At 38.8% G+C, this 20,789-nt stretch overlaps 1 protein-coding gene across 3 annotated transcripts in view; it reads right to left on the reverse strand.

Annotated features, from left to right (window-relative positions):
- LOC137645789 (equilibrative nucleoside transporter 1-like) overlaps positions 1-20,789 on the reverse strand; it is a 205,639-nt gene that overhangs the window by 158,580 nt on the left and 26,270 nt on the right. For all 3 annotated transcript variants that reach the window (XM_068378726.1, XM_068378727.1, XM_068378725.1), the window contains exon 2: positions 11,627-11,708. In XM_068378726.1, the coding sequence (XP_068234827.1) occupies positions 11,627-11,708 (82 nt within the window). The remainder of the gene's footprint in view (positions 1-11,626; positions 11,709-20,789) is intronic.

The following is a 20,789-nucleotide window of genomic DNA, read 5'->3' on the forward strand; positions in this document are numbered from 1 at the left end:
CTTTTTTCCTAATTTTAAGATATGATATTATAATGAGGTCTGGTATTCATTTACTTTTTTTATATTTACAGGTCGCTGATGACATGAAGTGTTCTACGGTCACCTGTACCAGGGGGTTCAAGTTTCCATGTTTCCAAGGGATCTACTGCAATCTGGGACTCTACTGACTGCAAGGTTTGTTTGCATGGATCTCCTTCAAACCGGCTTCTATGCCCCTGACATTTCCTTGGATGTCCGAGATCGAAGTCGGAAGACGATACGACACTGGTTAAGAGGCTTCCAGAAGAGTTCTCAACAAGGTGTCCCTTATCTTCCTTCTCTGGAACTGAAGGACCTCCTTTTTTCCAAGCCTGAGGTGTCCTTCGTTTTTGGTCACCAGTTACCGATGGTCCAACTTCCGCCGGTACCAGCAGATCATGCAGATGATGAAGTCTGAGATGCTCAGCAAGTCATGAGCCTGGACATGGATAACATGTCTACTACTTCTTCTGTTTCATCAGACAACGAGAGGATCCTGCTGACCACAGAAGCCTCGGAAGAATCGTTGGATGTACATCAGGTGAGTGCAGCTCACAATGCCTCTTTACTTTCTACCCAAACCCCAGCTTCCACCTCCACCCCAGTTCCGATATTGGACAAACCTTCGCTAGCCAGTAATTTAGAACTAATGGCGTCCATGAAAACTTTCAAGGAAAACTTAACTGCCAAATATAAATTTTCTCATGAAGAACTAACAGGGAGGATAGAAACATTACAACAGGCACCTGCTTCTAAGGCTTCCCCAGATTCATGCCTACCAGAATGTACAGTTAAGAACCCATGGCACTAAGCTGAGAATATGGCCTTAACCGAAAGGTTCCTTCATATTGGGGATGGTTTAGGTTCCAAGCCAGTTTCGGACTTGGAATTCTTTCCATTGATCGATAGCTATCCTTACTGTTATGTAAGGCTTCACTCGGATATGTCCATTAAAGATGATATGATCCCTAAGGAAACGATCATTCTGGATCATGGCAAGGTTCAATCACTTTTGGTTAGGGAGTTAAAGACGACTGGGTTCACTAATACCTAACTTTCTGCTTTTGGCAGGAAACAGGCAACTTCTGTGGCCCCCAAAGATACTGTCTTCCCCTTTACTTCTAAAAGCTTAGAGGCCGTATTGAAAACAGTAAGGGAGAACAGACCCTTCCCAGTGTTAGAGGAATGTAAACCTGTCTCTCTAACCCTTCCTTACGATTCGAACAATTGGGAGGTTGTTGGAAAACAAGATAAAGACGTCGGAGGCCAACAGTTTCAAGAGAAACTGCCTAGGATTCCCGAATCCATATTGAAGGGAGAACTGGAAGCTAAAGAGAGACTTTCTGCCTCTTTATCATTATTAAAGAAAGGAGTTTTACCAGCCCAATGAGTCAAGCTTGACTCTCACAGGCTGGCCCGAAATAAAATCGGGATATATAGAATCATAAGATTATAAAAATTTATTTGATAAGGAAAAAAATAAATAAATGAAAAAAAAAAATAAAAATATATATAAGTATATACTGTATATACTTATATATCTTTAAATATTCTAAATATGGGTGAATAGATGGATGAATGGATATACACATACACACATACATACACATATATACACAATACATACATATATATATATATATATATATATATATATATATATATATATATATATATATATATATATATATATATACACATACACACATATATACATATACACATACATATATATATACATACATACATATGAAATCTGAGTGATAAAAAGAATTAACTATATATTAAAATATGTAATTCAAAAAGAATTAGTAGTAACATAAAAGTCTTTGGTAAAATTTTAGATTCTATCAAAAATATGTGAATTCCTTAAAAAAGTTAAAATTCTAGAAATAGAAAAACTACTTGATTCAGTTAAATTGTCAGAAAACGTTTTCTGACCAAAACATATCTCTCTCTCTCTCTCTCTCTCTCTCTCTCTCTCTCTCTCTCTCTCTCTCTCTCTCTCTCTCTCTCTCTCTCTCTCTCTCTCTCTCTCTCTGAAAAACTCTATAAACCGAAAATATATGTTTAATAGATGAAAAAGTATCACACTCACTGCACATTGGAACAGTGCCGTGAGGTGTACTCATTAATGATTCATGGGTCAATCTCGAGTGACCAATTCGTAATCTGGCTAAAATTACTTCAGTTCTTTTGTTATTTTATATTGAGGAATCCTTAGGATTATTTTGCCTTAATTTATTATCTTCTGGCACATTACTCCAAATATTCTGCCATTTTTCCAACATGAAATGCCTTAATAATGGATAAGACTCATTTTAATGTTTGTTGATTGTAACAGTCTGTTTGCCCTAATTGGGAATGGTGGTTCGTGGTTGTTTATAAATATATCCCTCATTAAAAAGCCTTTTTGTTGGAGAATTAGTGGATAAAATTTTCAATGCACTCCGCATTGTTACAAAATCCCGATGCAATGACAAAGGGGGTTCTCCAATTATACATAAAACTGAGAGATTTGGGGATGATCTAAATGCTCCGCTACAAATTCTCAGGCCTCGAGTGTGTATTGGATCTAAAGATTTCAAAGTTGCTTCTGATCCTGAACCATATATTGGGCTACCATAATCAATTCTTGATAATACTAATGCTTCATACATCATTAGTAAAGTTGATCTCCTTGCACCCCATGTTGTGTGAGATAATTTCCTCATTAAACTAAGAGTGCTGTTACATTTGGATTTGATATATGATACATGTGCTTTCCAATTCAAATGGGTGTCAAAAAATAGTCCCAAAAACTTTACCGTATCTTGAAATTGTATTTGTACGTTGCCCAATGTTAGATGATATCTTGGTTCTGCTTCCATCTACTATTTTTATAAAACATTATAGCTTGAGTTTTTTCTGCCGAAAGTCTAAAACCAACAGATGTAGTCCATGCTAGTATTTTTCAAGTGGCACTATTTAGAATTCTTTGTAAATGACGCAGGCTATTAGAGGAATAGTAAATTGCAAAGTCATCTATATGTAGACTACTTTGCACTCCTTGTGGCATTTGATTAACAATGTCATTAATTGCCAATGCAAAAAGAGTTCCGCTTAAAACACTGCCTTGCGGTACACCACTGTCAAGATTAAAAGATTCGGAGTAAATGTTGTCAATACGAGTTTGAAACGTTCTTCCACCAATAAAATTTTTAATAAAATTAGGAAGGTGTCCTCGAAAACCATTCTGATGTAAGGATTTTAGTATCGAGTGTCTCCACGTTGTATCATATGCCTTTTGAATATAAAAAAATATGGCTATTGTGATCTGTTTTCGTTCAAATCCTCTACGTATGTAATTTTCTAAGTGTGAAAGTGAATCCAAAGAAGATCGTTCTGATTGTGAGCCAAATTGAGAAGTTGATAGAATATTATTGCGACGTAAACACCAATTTAGTCTATAATTTACAATTTTTTCCAGTAATTTACATATTCAACTGGTTAATGAAATTGGTCTGTAATTGTTTGGATTACTTGGATCTTTCCCTGCCTTTACTATTGGTATTACTATTGCATGTTTCCATGCCTTTGGAAATAGGTGTTTGATCCAAAGATGACTGTAAAAATCCAATAGATATGACTTAGCTAAAGGGGCTAGATTTCTAATCATACCGAAATTTATCTTATCTTTTACAATTAGATAGGGCAAATTCCAACTCATCTTCAGTAAATCTTTTATTGAAATAGATATCCTCCATAGTATCAAAGTTCAATGGTGTTGATTCTTCTCTTCTTTTAATGGCTCGAAAGTGGGCATCCAAATTATCAATGCTGCTTATATTTTCAATATTACGGCCGATAATATTAGAGATTGTCTGAGTATCATGCATTAACGAGTCGTTATGCATTAATGCGTGTCTCGCTGGTTTGCTGTAAGAACCATTAATCTTCCTAAACTTCTGCTACACCTTCTGCATAGAAGTATTATCTGATATGCTTGGCACGTATTTTGCCATGAAATTATCCTGCCTTTAATTACTTCCTTTCTGAATTTAGCAGAAACCCTATTAAAATATGGTTTCAACACTAATTTCTATTGCTATGTCAACCAGTTTATTTATTTTATTCCCTAACGTTAGGGGACCAGCGCTCAAATGTTTGAATCTTTTATTTAGGGTTTCTAATTTTCTTCCAACTGCATGCTTTTCGTTTATCAGCTGGGTTAATGTCTCTGACCACCATGGGACTGAATGTTTCAATTGCCAGGTGCCAGTCAGAGGTATCGACTTATCAGCAGCTTGTGTGATGAAATTCACAAGGTCATCATTTGTTTTATCATGATCTTGGGAGTAATCAAAGGGAGGCACTTGCTTAGTGTAAAACTTGAACTTATCCCAGTCAGCTTTATTTGTATTATACCGTTGAATCGGAGAAGTTGGTGTATGTCCTAATATGGTAATCAAAATAGGAAAATGATCACTGGTAAACAGGTCATCTAAGACATTCCATTCGAAGCTATCAACAATATTATTGAAACAGAGTTAAATCTATTGACGAATAGGTTCCATGAGCTTTTGAATAGTAAGTGCTACTCCCTGCCTCATTTAATATACATAGGTTATGATCATTCATCATCTGTTCAACCTTTGAACCATTTATGTCAACATCAACACAATTGGTGTCCCAGATGGAGTTATGGGAGTTGAAGTCTCCTAGTAATAGTATATCCTCTTGTATTTTTGGGAGTACTTTAGGTAGATTTTGTATATCATAGTTGCAAGAGGGTTGATTGTACATATTATAGATATTAAAGTTGTTATTTAGATGTAATCTAACTCCAGATGTTTGAAATTCTGATGTGTTGAATATTAAAGCATCATAAGTTACTTTATTATGAACATATACTGCAGTCCCTAAAGTATTGGGAGAAGGGATTGAGCGAGATGCTAAATTGTAGTTTCCTATTGAAGGAACAGTATCATTAGTATGTTGTAAGCATATTGCAATAGGGTTATAATTTTTCAATAGTCTTTGGATTTCCCCTAGATGTAAATGGGTTTTAAGACCATTAATATTCCACTGAATTATGTAAGGGTTGAACGTTACGGCATCAAGATAAATTTCCACTGGGTAAGGCAATATTTCTGCTTATTCTGTTGGAGACGGGTATCTGCTTAACTACGCTAGTTGTAGTTTTTTAATCAAAATTTGGTTCTTTGGGTATGGCTCCCTGGGTTTTACCAATGTTTGTATTTGCTTCCTGAGTGTCATTTGGAATAAAGGTTAAGTTTTTCTATAAATTTTTCAAGTTGGAGGGTGCCTGTTGCACGTTTCTTTATTAGATGGTCAACGCACGTACAACCAGCATTGTGGCTTTCTAATTTGCCATACTGGTTTTTATTTTTGTTCTTAGTAAAATTATCTATTATGTTATTCATATTATGTACATTTAGATTTTTAGGGTAATTGAATTCTGCCATGAAGCAATCGTTACAACCACATGAAACTTTGTGTGTTGTATTTTCTGCCATTGTTTTACGTGAAAGCATTAGTTTTCCAGTCATACCTAGAACTGGAAAAGGGCTCATTTCTTTAATGTGTGCATTATTATTCGATTTGTTTTCACTTCCTTGAGGGTCATTGGGATTCCTATAGACTTTAACGTTTATCAGTTGTTTAGTGATCTGGTTATTGACTGTGTTAGGTTCGGATCCAGAGGTTGGGAGTTCTAGCAATTTTTCGGTATCCATTTCAATTGTATCTGGTATAAATTCTATATTATTTGGTTTTTTGGGTTTGGGTGGTGTTGTATCTTCAATTACTCTTTTCTTGCTCATGCATTTTGTTTTATGGGGCTTGAGATCAACCATCTCTATTTCTCCTATGTTTTCTATAACCTTGTTGGCACTGTCTGTGGCAAGTGTGTTGAATTGGTTTTGCAGTGGAATACGGTCTTCTTGCTTTAAAGGACCATTTTGGCCTACTTTGTTATTTGGTTTTTTGTTTACTCTACTGGTATTGTTTTCCAGAAAAGCTGGAACTAGATGAGAGTTCGGTGGCTTTCTAGAATTATTGGAAATCTTGTCGGGCCTTGAGGGATTTGTTGATGAAGAAGGAGAAATCTCAGGATATTTAGATCCAGCAGTAACTGTGGGGTAAGTATTCCTTTGAATTATTATTTGACTTTACAGGATTGGACAAAACTCTGGCATATATTGGATTAGAACCATTAAGTTTTTTCCTAACTGCACCAAAAGTTATATGCTCATTATTGGCAGTCTCAATTATTGATTGCTCCAGTTTGTACTGAGGACACAGTTCAGAATAGGGAGAGCACGCTCCCTCACAATGGAAACAAAACTTTTCATGAGTAAAATCTGCGGAGGTATCATGGAATTCGTTGGGGTCATGAAATTCGGAACAAATATAACATCTCTTCGTATTAGTACACTTTACATTAATGGGGCCATACTCACAACACTTATAACATTGCATTGATCGTGGGTGGAATTTCTTGCCGGAATGTTTAAGTGTCTGATCTTGATGTAATCTGGTTGTTAATGGGATGAAAAGATTAAACAAATTGCATTATTATTCCCTTTTAGTTTTTTAGCTTTAAGAATGGTAGCTGGGCATCTTTTCAGTATATCTTCATCAGAAAAATGACTTAGCTCCCTAATATAAATAATTCCTCTCGCGTGGTTGTAAGAGTGGTGAGGAGAGACTCTTTGAATTATATCTGACGAGGAAGCTTAAAAATTATTCAACAATATAGCCTGAGATTCGTTACCTGCTTTAACAAGCAGACAACAGCCATAACGTGTTAAATTTCCCTGTGGAATACAACCCACCTTTTTTTCAATACATTCATTCCCCTTTATCAGATTATTACAGCCCTCCTTGTATCAAGCAACATACCAGACTGGTTCTGGTACTATTCTGGTATTTTCCAGAACTTCTTCATATAAGGCAGAGAATTTGGGTATAAAGTCATATTCCGAGTCTAAAACATATTTGATACTATGTAATTTCATTCGACAAGAAAGGTCAAAAACTTTACCATTTCTTATTTCAAGTAAAGCATTTGTAGCTTGCAATGTGTTACTAAACATGACATGGTCCTCAAATTCTTGTTTATGTTTTGAGAGCTGCAATTTCATTCTTGTTATATCTCCAAACTTTTTCAGAACATTAAATCATTCTTCATAATTGCCATTGCGAGTAATTCCCTCACAATATAGAACCCTTAAATATTCACTTAAACTGCCATAGTTTTTATTTCTCTGGCATCTGGAGGAAGTTGGAATGAAAGGTTCCAGTGTTATAACACTGGATGAAAGCGAATCCGTCGAGTGAACTATTTTTCTGGAAGAGTCAATCAGAGAGGAAGCGGATTAGTCGTCAACGGGTTTTGGTGGGGTCGCCATAATGACGAGAAGATTAATTTCATCTGGATATTCCCCCCACCCACCAAGGAGCCACACTTAGAGGACGGATTCATCCCTGAAATTAGGGCTGCCCTAGGGTCAATATCCAGAGATACACCCCACTCTCAGCACTTGAGGCGTCATGACGGCCGTCAACGTTAGACCCAGCACTGAGGGAAAGGTTTGACATAAAACTTTCCCCTCGCTTGGTCACGTCAGGTACTTGAGTTCTTTTGGGAAGGCATGCCATCCATCCCACCAACCTCAAATCCAAAGAGGCAGCCAAACCATAGTCAAACATAAGCCAAAGTCACCAACAAGTTCATGCCCAAGAGTTGGAGATGGGAGAAAAAAGAAATAAACAAAAGGAAAAGAGAAAGTGCTGACTAATTTAGTTGGTTCAGCAGCTTGGCACCAAGGACCAGTGGGAAAACAATTTCCACCAAACATCGGAGCCCAGCTGCTAATCCCCAAGCCTCCCCATCCTCATCAAGGCTTCAGCATCTGGGGGATCTGCCTCTTTATCCTTCCAATATTATCTAGAAATGATTATTGGAAACTATTCCAAATCTGATATCTTCCCTGTCTTAGCTAAAACTCACCTAATCATGTTCCATAGGGATCTCCATGCTTTCATCCTAGCCAGGAGAGCATGTAGAGAACACGTCCTAGCTGCTGCTACGATCAGACACGAACCCAGAAAACTGATCGACTCCAATATCTGGGGGAAGGATCTCTTCCCTGAGGAGCTGGTTAAAGAAGTCATGGACAAAGTGGCTCAGGAGAATAAGAGCCTTATTGACAAGTGAAGTTTTTCCTCTAAACGAAAATTTATGTGTAATGAAGGACCTCAACCCAAGGACAAAAAGCACAGAAGTCACTTCAAAGGAAAGAAATCCTTTCCTGTCGCAACAGCCTCAGTTGCTACCATTCCTCAGACTGTGTACACGGTCCCCCAGCAGTACGTTTCACAGTCTCCAGCCTTCAACCCGGTGTGCGAGAGAGCTACCACCACATTCCACCCTGCCAAAGCTCATAGGAAGGGCTCCGGTAACATGGGAAGGTCTGAAAGAGGTGGTCGAACTAGAGGAGGAGGAAGTAGAGACAAGACATCTAAAGTTGCAGGTCCTTTGCAACAACAATGAGGAGCTTCCGTTAACGGGCCGACTTCACCTGTTCAGAGATCAATGGGAGTTCGATCCCTGGGCTCACAGCATAGTCTTAAAAGAGCTAGGCCGGAAATGGAGACAGAAACCAACCCATTTCATGAGGTTCTTTCAACCCACAACACTATTCTTGGAGGATTACGTTCAGGACCTTCCCCTGAAGGGAGTCATCCATTGCACAAAATCCATGAACTTTCAAGGGCGGCTAACCTGCATGCCCAAGAAAGATTCAAACACTCTTCGAACTATTCTGAACTTCTCCCTAATAAACAAATTAATTCTGAACGACAAGTTCCAGATGCTGACTACCTCGCAAATACGGACCCTACTACCCCAGGGGGCCTACACCAGCTACATAGATCTTACAAACACCTATTGGCATCTTTTGATAGGTCGGCACTTCTCCCCCTACCTTGGTTTCAGACTGGCAAGAAAGGCCTATGTATTCAAAGCTATGCCCTTCGGGCTCAGTATAGCTCCAAGGATTTTCACGAAACTAGTCGAAGCCATTGTCCAACAACGTCAGAATAGAGCCCTTCAGGTGATGACGACTGGTTAGTCTGGGCTGTAACGAAGTAGGAATGTCTTTAAACAGCCCAAGAGGTCATGAACTTCTTACAATCTCTGGGCTTCCAAATCAACCCCGAGAAATGCAGGCTATCTCCAGCTCGGGAATTCCAGTGGCTAAGACTTCACTGAAACCTACAGTCACACACCCTCTCTCTACCACAAGCCAAGAGAAAGGAAATCGCAAACTCGGTCAGGTGCCTACTTCGTTCAAAAGTACTCACCAGGCGACAAAAAGAAAGGGTCTTGGGATTGTTACAGTTTGCTGCCGTGACGGACCCAATCCTGAAAGCAAGGCTCAAAGATGCCAACAGAGTCTGGAGAAGAGAGACATCCAATGTTCGGAGAGATCTTTGCCGCAAAACCCCGGCCTTACTACGGAAGCAGCTCAAGCTGTGGTCCACTGCCAAGAATCTATCGAACGACGTCCCTCTTCAGTACCTTCCTCCTTCTGTGACTATTGACATGAACGCCTCGGAAGTTGGGAAGGACACTCCTCTTCCAAAAAAATGCAGGGTCAGTGGTCGATCACATTTCAGATGTTTCACATCAATGTTCTGCAGGCTATGGCTGTGTTTCTGATTCTGAAGAGACTATGCCAAAGACAAAACCACACGTCAAATTGGTCATCGACAACAACACAATAGTGCACTGTGTCAACAGACAGGGCTCCAGATCTCCTCAGATCAACCATATAATCCTAGCCATTCTCTCTTTAGCAAAAAGGAGGAAATGGCATCTCTCAGCAGTTCACCTCGAAAAGGTTCCCAATGTGACGGCGGACGCCCTGTTGAGATCCAAGCCTAAGGAAACAGAATGGTCTCTGGACATAGAATCCTTCTATTTTATTCTAGTGCAAGTCCTGGGACCACAAATTGATCTCTTTGTGACGAGCTTCAACAAAAAACTTCCCCGATATGAAGCATCAAATCTGGACCCGCAAGCGACAGGAAGGGATGCGATATCTGTGGATTGGAACCAGTGGTCTCATCTACCTATCTCCTCTATTCAACCTCCTACTGGAAGTACTGAACAAACTGCGGACTTTCAAGCGAACAGCAGCTCTGGTGGCTCCCAAGTGGGCCAAGAGCAATTGGTACCTTCTTGTTCTGGAACTCAAAACCTCTCCAGATCCCTCTACTATATCCAGTGCTGTCCCAGGTTGTTCAACTGACAACTGTCTTCGCTTCCTCTTGGATAAACGAAAACTCTTCAGCTAATGATTTTCTTGCCCTCGCAACAAATAAAATTTGGAGTTGAAAGGAAAAGAATTGAAGAGTACAATTCAAACACTACAAAACAACAATATTTGGCTTCCTGGAAAAAATGGGTAACTCTCGTGAAAAGCTATCAGCCCTCTTCTATTTCTATGGACTTCTGCATTTCTTATTTCATTTCACTACACGATCAAGGACTAGCCTCCACAACAATTGCCTCAAGTAAGTCAGCACTAACTAGACCGATCACATATGGTTTTGACATCGAATTCAATAGCGAGCTATTCAATAAGAACACGAAGGCTTGTGCTAAACTGAAACCTAATGCTCCTCCCAAGGCTATTCATGGTCGCTGGATAAAGTATTGCAATTTGCAGGTTCGATAGATAATGCCTCTGCCTCTCTGAGGGATCTTACTCAAAAATCTATCTTTTTGCTTGCTATAGCTTATGGGGCTAGAGTCAGTGAGATTGTGGCCTTTTCAAGGGATGATGGCCACATGGAATTCTCAGATTTGGGAGAGGTAAACCTTTATCCAGATCCTGTATTCTTGGCGAAAAACGAGCTTCCCACGAAATGCTGGGGGCCCTGGAATAAGTATACATGTATATATATGTATATACATACATATATATATATATATATATATGTATATATATATATATATATATACGTGTGTGTGTGAGTGTGTGTGTGTGTGGTGTGTGTACCACACACACACACACACACATATATATATATATATATATATGTGTGTGTGTGTGTGTGTACATATATATATATATATATGTATGTATATATACATTATGTATGTATACACACACACACACACACACATATATATATATATATATATACTGCATGTGTTCTGAATTAGTTTATTTTCTCAAAAATATTCAAAATTCTACATAACTTACATAACTAAGAGCAGTTGGGCTAAATAAACCTATTCACGTACATAGCATATGACAAATAAAGTTCTCTGTCATCTTCCTTGGAAAATTTTATATAAATAATGTAAAAAATATCTCTAGCAATACTGTCGAGTTGTTGAACCAGATTAAGGAAAAATTAACAACAATAATGTTTCATATAAGCTTCACGAACTCACTTAAAAGAGATCCCCATTATATTTCTTATAAAATTGACTAAATAATGAGGATTTTTTTCTCTTAAGTAAATATATTGCATTTACATCAGAGATAAATTAATTTCACATACATAAAAGATAAAGCATGCTTACCCCGTCGGGTGTGATGAAAAAATTCCATGGCAAAAGGCTAGCAATTCCAATCGCGTAAAATATAACTAACACCAAAAATGGCCTGAAATGATAATAATCAAACTGTAAATACAATAATTATTGAGTGAAAAATGTTAAGAGCTACGATAACATAGTAGAAATTTCAATGAAAAAGACTTCTACTCACAGTTCTGACGAACTGTTACAATCCTACTAGCTACAACATTATATTACCTAGTATAATTACAAGTACAGCAGTAACCATATTTCAACTGCAACAGTTTTGAGAATATATTCATCAATCCTCAAGGTACAGTCACTCATATAAATTGATGGATGTCCGGGTGTTTGAGAGAGATTTCCATTTGACCCCTTTCTGGACGACAGGTGTCTGGGAGTGCGAGACCAGTCGAATATTGAACTACCTAACTCTGCTGTAGTAATTGTTAACTTTTACTAGTATTTTATTCATCTGGTTTTTTTCCACGTAGATATATATTACAGAGGTTGTGTTCTTTCCTTCTCTTCTGCCCTGTTGTTTTTCTCTCGCATTTCTACTTGTAGTCGGGGGTGAATTAGATGGGATGGTGGATCAGTCCAGAAATAATTAGCAACAAGAAGTATTTCATGACAGTGGATGGAGAATTTTATAGAATACCATAAAAAAAACCTCCCTCTGGATCTTATTCTTTTTTCCCAAAGACTCATTAAAAAAAATGCTAAGATGTATGATTTTTCCCTTTTTCAAAATTGGATTAAATGGGCACTGCTAGTCTTCTGTTATAAAGCTTGACTCTCTGAAAAAGGATTGTTCATTAAACTATTCCATTGGAAGCCTAATTTGATTTGCACAGGCTCACATTGTTAGCAGTTGTCTGTGTCATTTAGACCATTATGCCAAATGCTAAGATCTTTGAGGGTCATTCCACACTACTTACACCTACCCTAGAAATAATTTTTGATATCCTGAAATTCAATTAGCTAACGCCACGATCGAAATCAATGGGACTTGAACCCGGTTGTGCCAAGCAGTACACAGAAATTAAATCCCATTGTTCGTAATATTGATAGTAATGGCAAAGGACTTGGCGGGCAGGGTGAAATGATGTATTTTTGGGGATTAATTTAATAAACTAAACATGTCAGAGTCAAGCTCTTGGGAGGAATGTATTGTATAGGCTGAGGATTGGCCATAGTCGGCCAAAGCACAAATATCTTTTCGTTTTTTTTTCTTCTTTTGAGCGATATTCATGCACAGTTTAAGAGTACTTCAAGTTTTGCTTATTATAATTTTTACTTCTTTGCTTGCTTTATCATTCAGTTGAAATTATTATTATTATTATTATTATTATTGCAGTAGTTATCAATTACTTATCTTTTCAAAGTATTTGGTATCAATTTTCACCAACAGATTTCAGTTATGTTTAATTAATGATAATTTTTACTTATCCTCTTTTTTTTTCAAATACCTTGGTAATCATTATTTGATGTTTCTATTGATTGTGGAAAAGATATCAGAAAATTTTCCAGAGAATCTTCCATTTCTGGGACCAGACACCAAAATTAGCACACAGACTCGTCGGGGATTGCTCTTTTTAATAAAAAGGATGCCATTGAATTTACAGAAATATTGCATTTCGCAATAAGATCGCAAAGACTTGCCCTATCTGAATGCTCTTGATGTCAAATCATACATCTTTTTTTTTACTGCGTAGAATCCGAATTTAGAAATATGTACTTACCCATTGACTTCCTCATAGCAGTAGAGCAATGTCAACATTCACTCAGGACACGCTGGATGGCACCACTGTTGTGAACCTCAGTATGGGGCTCAGTATCAGCCGAATGATTATTTAGTGTGCCTAAATCATTATTTTAGCGTCCCAGATGCTGTCTAATAAACCCTGGATCAATTAGCAACCATATATTACCGGTTGTACCAGCGCAGGAGAGCCGAGCTAAGATTAACAGGTCTATGGCCCTTTGCATGTAGTGTCTTGGTTGCTGAACAGACTGCAAAGGACTTGAACGATACTGTATGAACGATCAAGCTAGGTGTAAGTCATTTATATGTATTCTCGAACCTAGTCGTATCTCATACCTTATTCTAAATGATTGAGATCAAGGTGGTAAAAGGATAAATCCTCGGCTTCGATTCACGGAATAAAGATAATTATCATAGTATGATACCTTAAATGCCATTCACCAAGATGGCAATTAACAGACCCAGGGCTGTAAATTCTAGACTGACTGAAGCAATTGTTGTCCTTGCCAGAAGAAGAAGAGTGAAGAGCTCAAATCACCATGTGCATATCAACCACAAAAACATAATGGCTACACTATGTGACTAATATTTCCCTCTTCCATGCAGTAAATGAGATGCTTTTTGTTCTGGGTCCATCACTGCCATCAAGGCAGGCGGGAGTGCAATGGGCATGACTGAAGACCTATCAGTACTGAGATAGTGGATGGTAGCTGGTCCTGAAGTCAGCCACTTGGGTACACAGTATGAGGCAAGAAGTGGGATCAAAGGGGTTCTAAACACACCATCCAGCATGACAAAACAGTACGAGCACAGTGTTCCTTGAGAAAATATAAAAGCTCTCACAAGGCATGCAAGATGTGAGCAATCTTCTCCAGGCTTAGAGTTGAGACCTGCTTTCACTTGATGCAAAGAACATTGCTCACTGATGTTTTTTCAGAGCTGGTTAGAGCACACTTTGAGAAAGGAAATGTCAATTTCCAGGAGTTTATTAAGAGACGGGGAAGAAAAGAAGAATCCACCATCTATGAACAAATCAAAAGGAACAGGGTTGACTTTTTACTACAGGTATCAGTATCTGTTGACTCTTCAAAGCAAACAATCGTCTGTTCTCCAAGCTGTTCATATCATGCCAGGGCAGAGAGTATGACTTGAAGGAGTTCTTCCGTCATGAGAACCAATCACAGACTTCTTCCCTCCAATGATAGCAGAAAGCTCCACACATGTCAAAAATCCCACTTCATTACTATTCTTGAGAGCCAAGTTACAACCCTGGTGTAGCATTAGTGGGTGATTGGCCCTTATGAAGTTCAAAAACTTTTGAAGAGTAAGTACTGCTCGATGTACTTCTTACAATACAAGCACACTCTACCAAATACAAGAGAGCAGACATTGTTTTTTATTTCTACTGGCCATTTAGTATGAAAGCTGAAACTAGATCAAAGCGAGGATGTGGGGTGAGACTCAGGGTGACAAGGAAAGGAAAAATTCCCTCTTGTGCTAGACTAAGAAAAGATAATTTGGACAAACCTTCCACCCATTGCAGAGATTTGCCACGGTTTTTGGTAGGGATAGGGAAGTGGGGAATAGGGGATAAGGATAAGGATGAGTACCCCTGGATACAATCCAGTTTATAGCCTGAAGGCAGGAACTCGGGATGGGAAAGAGTAAGAAAAAAAAAGGGGGAAAAAGTAGTATAGGAGGAGAGTGAAAGAGAGGGGCAGACCCTCTTGCCATGTTAGGTAGAATAAGGTAGAGTGGATAGGAGAGGAAAGGAAAGGTTTTTTGGTTCACGCATCTAGCCCTGCTGCAATAAGAATGTTAGATGTTAGATGGCCCCCTTCGAAGGCAAAAATGATATGATGGCAATTTATTTATGAGTTATGAGTTTGAAATTTAATTTGAATTATTAATTAATGGTGATTAAGGTGTTGAATTAGTCGGTAGAGATATATCTCGGCCGGGGTGGGTCACAATTGATTTTGGGATCTAGTCTCCTCCACCAGTTGTGATCCCGAGTATGTCCGTTGGAAAGAGTCCTTGTAACTGTGCAAAGGTCGTCATCGTCAATGGCTAATTTGTCCCAGGTTTTCTGACTAAGCCTGTGAAACCTGACATTGAGGGGTTCCAGCTTGGAATATTGATGGAGATCACGTATACTATTAAAATAAGGAGGCCCCTCCTTATAGGCTCGCCTCAGAGCTTTGTTTTGTACCGCTTGCATTTTCCTCAGTGATGACTTACTAATAGTACTAAATATTACTATAGGGTATTCTAATTGTGGCCTTACTAGGGATTTATAAAGCCTCAGTTGTGTTTTAGTGGATAACCCCTTGAATCTTTTTAACCTACTGTCTGTCAATCTGGAAATGTTAACTCTATCTTTAACATGGGAAAGCAAGCCAGACCGTTTGAATGTACACCCAAGTATTTTTGCATTATTTTTGTATGGAATACGAACGTTATCTATGATTATAGGCGGAGGATTGTTGACCGTTATTGATAATAATTGGAATTTGTTAATATTTGTAGATATTTTCCATTTCTTTTCGTAGTTATTTATTTTTATTAATTCACGGACTGTCTTTCTTTGTAAATATAATTTATGTTTATTAGGATAGGTTATCACTTGGGTATGGTCATCGGCAAATATGATCTGAAGGCAGCCTTCAGCAGGTGGAGGGGTGTCTTTCATATAAAAGTTGTATAGTGTAGGGGAGAGAACACTACCCTGAGGAACTCCTGAGAGTTATTGAAACTCTGGCCCTATGTAATCTTTAATTTTGATCATGGCAACCCGGTCATCTAAAAAGTTGCATAGCAGTCTGGTTATTATATCTGGCAATTGTGCCTCTAGAAGTTTATATTTTAAGCCCTCATGCCAGACCTTATCAAAGGCTCTGCTTACATCTCTTGAAATTAAGTTACATCCACACCCTAAACTTTTTTTTACTACTATGTATTCATACAATCTGGCTAATGCTAGTTGGGTCCCCTTGCCATGAGTGAACCCATACTGATTCTTATTCACGAGCATATTATCATCCAAGAACTCCTCAAGCCTTACTTTTATTATCTTTTCAAATATTTTCCCAGGAGTCTCTAATAGGGATATCGGTCTATAATTCGATACTAAAGTTAAGTCTTTACCCTTTTTCCCTATAAAGGGAAGTACGGCTCTCTTGAAAAAATCTGGCCAGTAGCCCATACTTAGGGACTCATTTAAGATGTGACAGAGAAAGGAGAGCATTGAATTAGGAAGATTTTTTAGAATAATTTTATTGACTTTTGATTGGCCAGGAGCTTTGTTTTGAAACTGTTTAATGATATTGATAATATCCTGGAGTTGGATAGGTTTCAAGAAGGAGTCGACCTCGTCAAGCCTCCCTAGATCTACTGAATCATGAGAGACTATGCGACCAGCATGTTCACGGATTGCCGCCATGACATGTTGCTCATGTTGTTGATCAAACCTACGATTTTCTTCTGGGTCAATCCTAAAGATGTTTGACCAGAAGTCTCTGAAAACAATCTCTTGTTCCCGAGGAGCATAGATCTTCTCATTATTGTTAATGATGTAGGCTACGGGATCTGAGGACGAACCTAAAAGGTTCCTAACCATTCTCCAAAATTTACCTGGGTCTTTATAAGAGACCTCACACTTGTTCAAGAGAGTGTCCCAGTTGGAGTTAATGAGTTCTACAGATTCGATTTTGATACGTTCTTGGATGTCATGGATGTATTCTAAAATATGTCTTGATGGACCTTGGATATTAATTTGATTTAAGGCCTGTTTATAACGGAATTGTAGCAGTTTGAGGAGGTCAGTTTCCTTAGTGAAGGGTAGGATTCTATGGGTTTCGATGGGAATATACTGCTCTGAGGCTTCCTTGATCAACCTATACCAGAAAGTTAGTTTGTTGTCAATATAGGTTTTATCTTTTAAGATATTATTCGGTTCGTCATAGTTAGAGAGAGAGTCATCGAGTGAGTCCTTAAAACATTCCCAGTCAGCATTATTGATATCAAGTGTAGGACTAGTTGGTACCAAAATGGGTCTCACAGTAAGTTTTAAAACTAAGGGAATATGATCTGAAGTGGTTAGAGGGCCTTGAGTGAGTGAATAATTAAAAATGTGTAGTCTATTAGAAAGGAGAATATCTGGCCTGCCAGAGGTTCTCCTGTGAAAGAATGTGTCAAAATCTGGTCCTAAGAACCTTACAAGGTTCTTATTCAATAGAATGTTTATAAGATTCCCTATTGGGTTAATTCTATTGTGGCCAAGGGCCGTGTGGGCTGCATTGAGATCAGCCAGCAGGTAGACTGGGATATTATGTCTCATCAATGAGAGTACATCCTATTGTGGGAATATTGGGTTTCTGGGGGGTAGGTAAGTAGTTGCCACTACCACTGGTCCCCGTACCGTTTGCAGTTCAACTGCTAAAAGGTCATGGTTGAAACCGTCTATTAACTTGACTGTAATATTTCGTCTGACCGCTATTGCTATCCCAGCGCTCTGTTCTCCAGAGATGTTACTTTGGAAAACATTATAGTTCCAGATTTTGATGCGGGAGGAATTCGGAATGCCTGTGGAATTGAGAAGGATGAGGTGTGGGGAGAGGGAGGAGTAAATATTAGAAAGTTCCCTACTACGTAGGAAAGTCCACTTCAAAACATTATGTTGGATTACTGTGAGAGTATCCATTAGGGTAACCGTCTTTTACTTATATCATAAAATCCAGAGTCCAACCTCCCGAATTTGTCTGCATTCAACCTTGTGAGTCTAGGGACATACTTGTCAAGTTGGATTGAGCCATTGTTTATTAGACCAACTACAGTACTGTTCTCTAATTTTTCCGTAAAAAGGTATTTGAGAGTCTTTGATTCGAAAATCATTTTCTTTAAAGATTCATGAGTAGCCGATCTGGGGGCTGTGGTATTGATTGACGTATAAAGTCTGAAACCAATTTTTGTTACCTTAGGTTGATTAATGTGGGGAAGGGGTGGGAGGGCGGTGGCGCCTTGTGATACTTCAACATGGACAACTGCTGAGGTGGAGGGTTGTGGCTGCTTTTTGGCAGGATTGGCAGGTTCTGAAATATCAGAGTCAGAGTCACTGAGAACTCTTTTCCTGCTTAGATCCTCTGTCTCCATATCATCAGTAATTGTGAGAGCCTGTGGGGGGTTAGAGTCGGTCTGAGGTCCTGATTGAGCCTGTGGGGGGTTAGAGTCGGTCTGAGGTCCTGAATTCAAAAGGGTAGAGACTTTATTAGCCAATTTAATGGCCTCAGTAGGGATTTTAACTATTGGTAGGCCATTAGCTTTATAAAAGACATCTACCATAGACTGAAAGGTGCCAGGTTCAACTGCCTCGCTCAGGTTAGCCATAATTATGGCTGTGTTCATTACAGTGAACTGCTGTAATGACAGGTTGTTCTGGACAGGGAGAGCAGAGATCGCAGCGGAGTTATTTGCCTTAGGGGCTGTGGCCTGGGTGAAGGATACGGTCGGTGATGTCAGTGATTGTTGGGTCCTTAAGATCTTAGCCTGGTCTTTAACCATTGTTTTCCTGGTTGGGTATCTTGCAGCCATAGTTGGGTGATCCCCACTGCAAGTAATGCACTTATGGTTGCTACCATTAGTGCACTCCGTCCAATTGTGTTCCACAGAGGCGCAGACTGAGCAGATCTTATAGGTATCGGGCTTAGGGCAATCTTTCTTTACGTGGTCATACTTATAACATCTCATGCACTGGGGTAATGTGATGTGAATGTCCTGTCTCAAGAATTTTGGGGGAAATGACTGTCCAGAGATGAGAAGTCCCTTAATCAGGCAATCTCTCACCATCTGGACAGTGTCCATTTTGATCTTGAATGTTGAGTTAACATTGGGCAGTTTGATTACTTCAGTGACTTTCACATTATTCCTTTGTTCAATGTCATGCTTGAGGTCATCAACGGATTGGGTATAGATCGGGGCGTCTGCCTGGGTGACCACTAGGGTCCTCTGAGCATTCAGGTGAGGGGGGTCCAGTATTTCCAAGTTCCTACGCAGGAAAAGTTCTTTTACCTTAGGGTTGATCAATTTTTCTACATTAGTTTCATCTGCTATGGCATAGAAACATTTATTTGCTGTCTCAAGTTTATGAATGTAGAGAGAATTTTCCTGTAGAATACGCCATATTTCAAGGGGGCGGGACTCACTGTCAGTACTCTGACTAGTGTATTTTATCTTCACCTTCCCTATCGTGAAGAGACGAGAGATAAAGACATTAAAATGATTACATTGAAAATGAAAATTAAAACGAAAATTTAACTCTTAAAATCTGAAGTATTCTTATGGGGGAGATTAATTAAAATAACTCTACGGGTTTTTACGTAACTTTTCGGGACTCGATATTTTAACTTTTAATTGTATTGCAATGACGTGAGGCGAAATTCAATAACATAAGCGGATGCACAACATATAAGTCCTTAAGGGAACTGCAAAAAAGATCAAGTTTATTTGGAATTAAGGGCGCAAGAACCAAAAAACTAATGAATAACAAGAATAAAGATATTAATAACACTTTATGAAAGGCAGTGCTTTATGTCTAATGGACTATCCTATGTAGGCACTACTGAAGAAGTATGAGCCTAAACGTTGCAGCAATACCCAGTGCCCCCAGAGAGTTTTAAGACCACAACGGCAACTCCGGGGGTAAAGGGCTACTGATGGTTAGTGGTAGAATTGCAGGAGAGAGACAGAGAGAGTTCAGGTAAGAGGTGGTTTAGATCAGGTAGGGGGGCGGGTAAGGATGTATGGTTGCGAGATGCGTGGCCACTTGACACAACGTCAGACAACGTCGGATCCGAGCTGTATCTTGGCTGCTATGAAGGCTGCTGGGAGAGAGCTGGGAGACGTCTGATCGGGTTGGTGTCCAGGAGCTGAATGTGATGAGAGTTGACGGTCGCAGACTAATTGTAGGTGCAAGTCTGAATGCTGCAGTCGACGAGAATGCTACTGTTTTGATCTGACCTACACAACACTGTGCGGCTACAGATACGAGGTTTAGAGTGTACTATTTCAGTCAGCAAGATGAATAATATGTGGCAATTAAGTTTAGTCTTACTGCCTATATGTACAGTATACAGCTACACAACCGAAGAAGGAAACAAAGAGTTAACTCATTTTTATAACCAAGCGTTCATTTTCATAATCGTTTCCCGTTCGCAATAATAGACAAGCAATCATTAGCGAATGCTTATCATCTTGGGAGTCTGTGCGTGAGGAAAATATTTGTAATAGATTGCTTGACATTATTCCCAGGAGGATAAACAACTATATATATATATATATATATATATATATATATATATAATATATATATATATATATATATATATATATATATATATATAT

This window comes from Palaemon carinicauda, chromosome 8 (genome assembly GCF_036898095.1).
Source record: "Palaemon carinicauda isolate YSFRI2023 chromosome 8, ASM3689809v2, whole genome shotgun sequence".
Classification (NCBI taxonomy): Eukaryota; Metazoa; Arthropoda; class Malacostraca; order Decapoda; family Palaemonidae; genus Palaemon; species Palaemon carinicauda.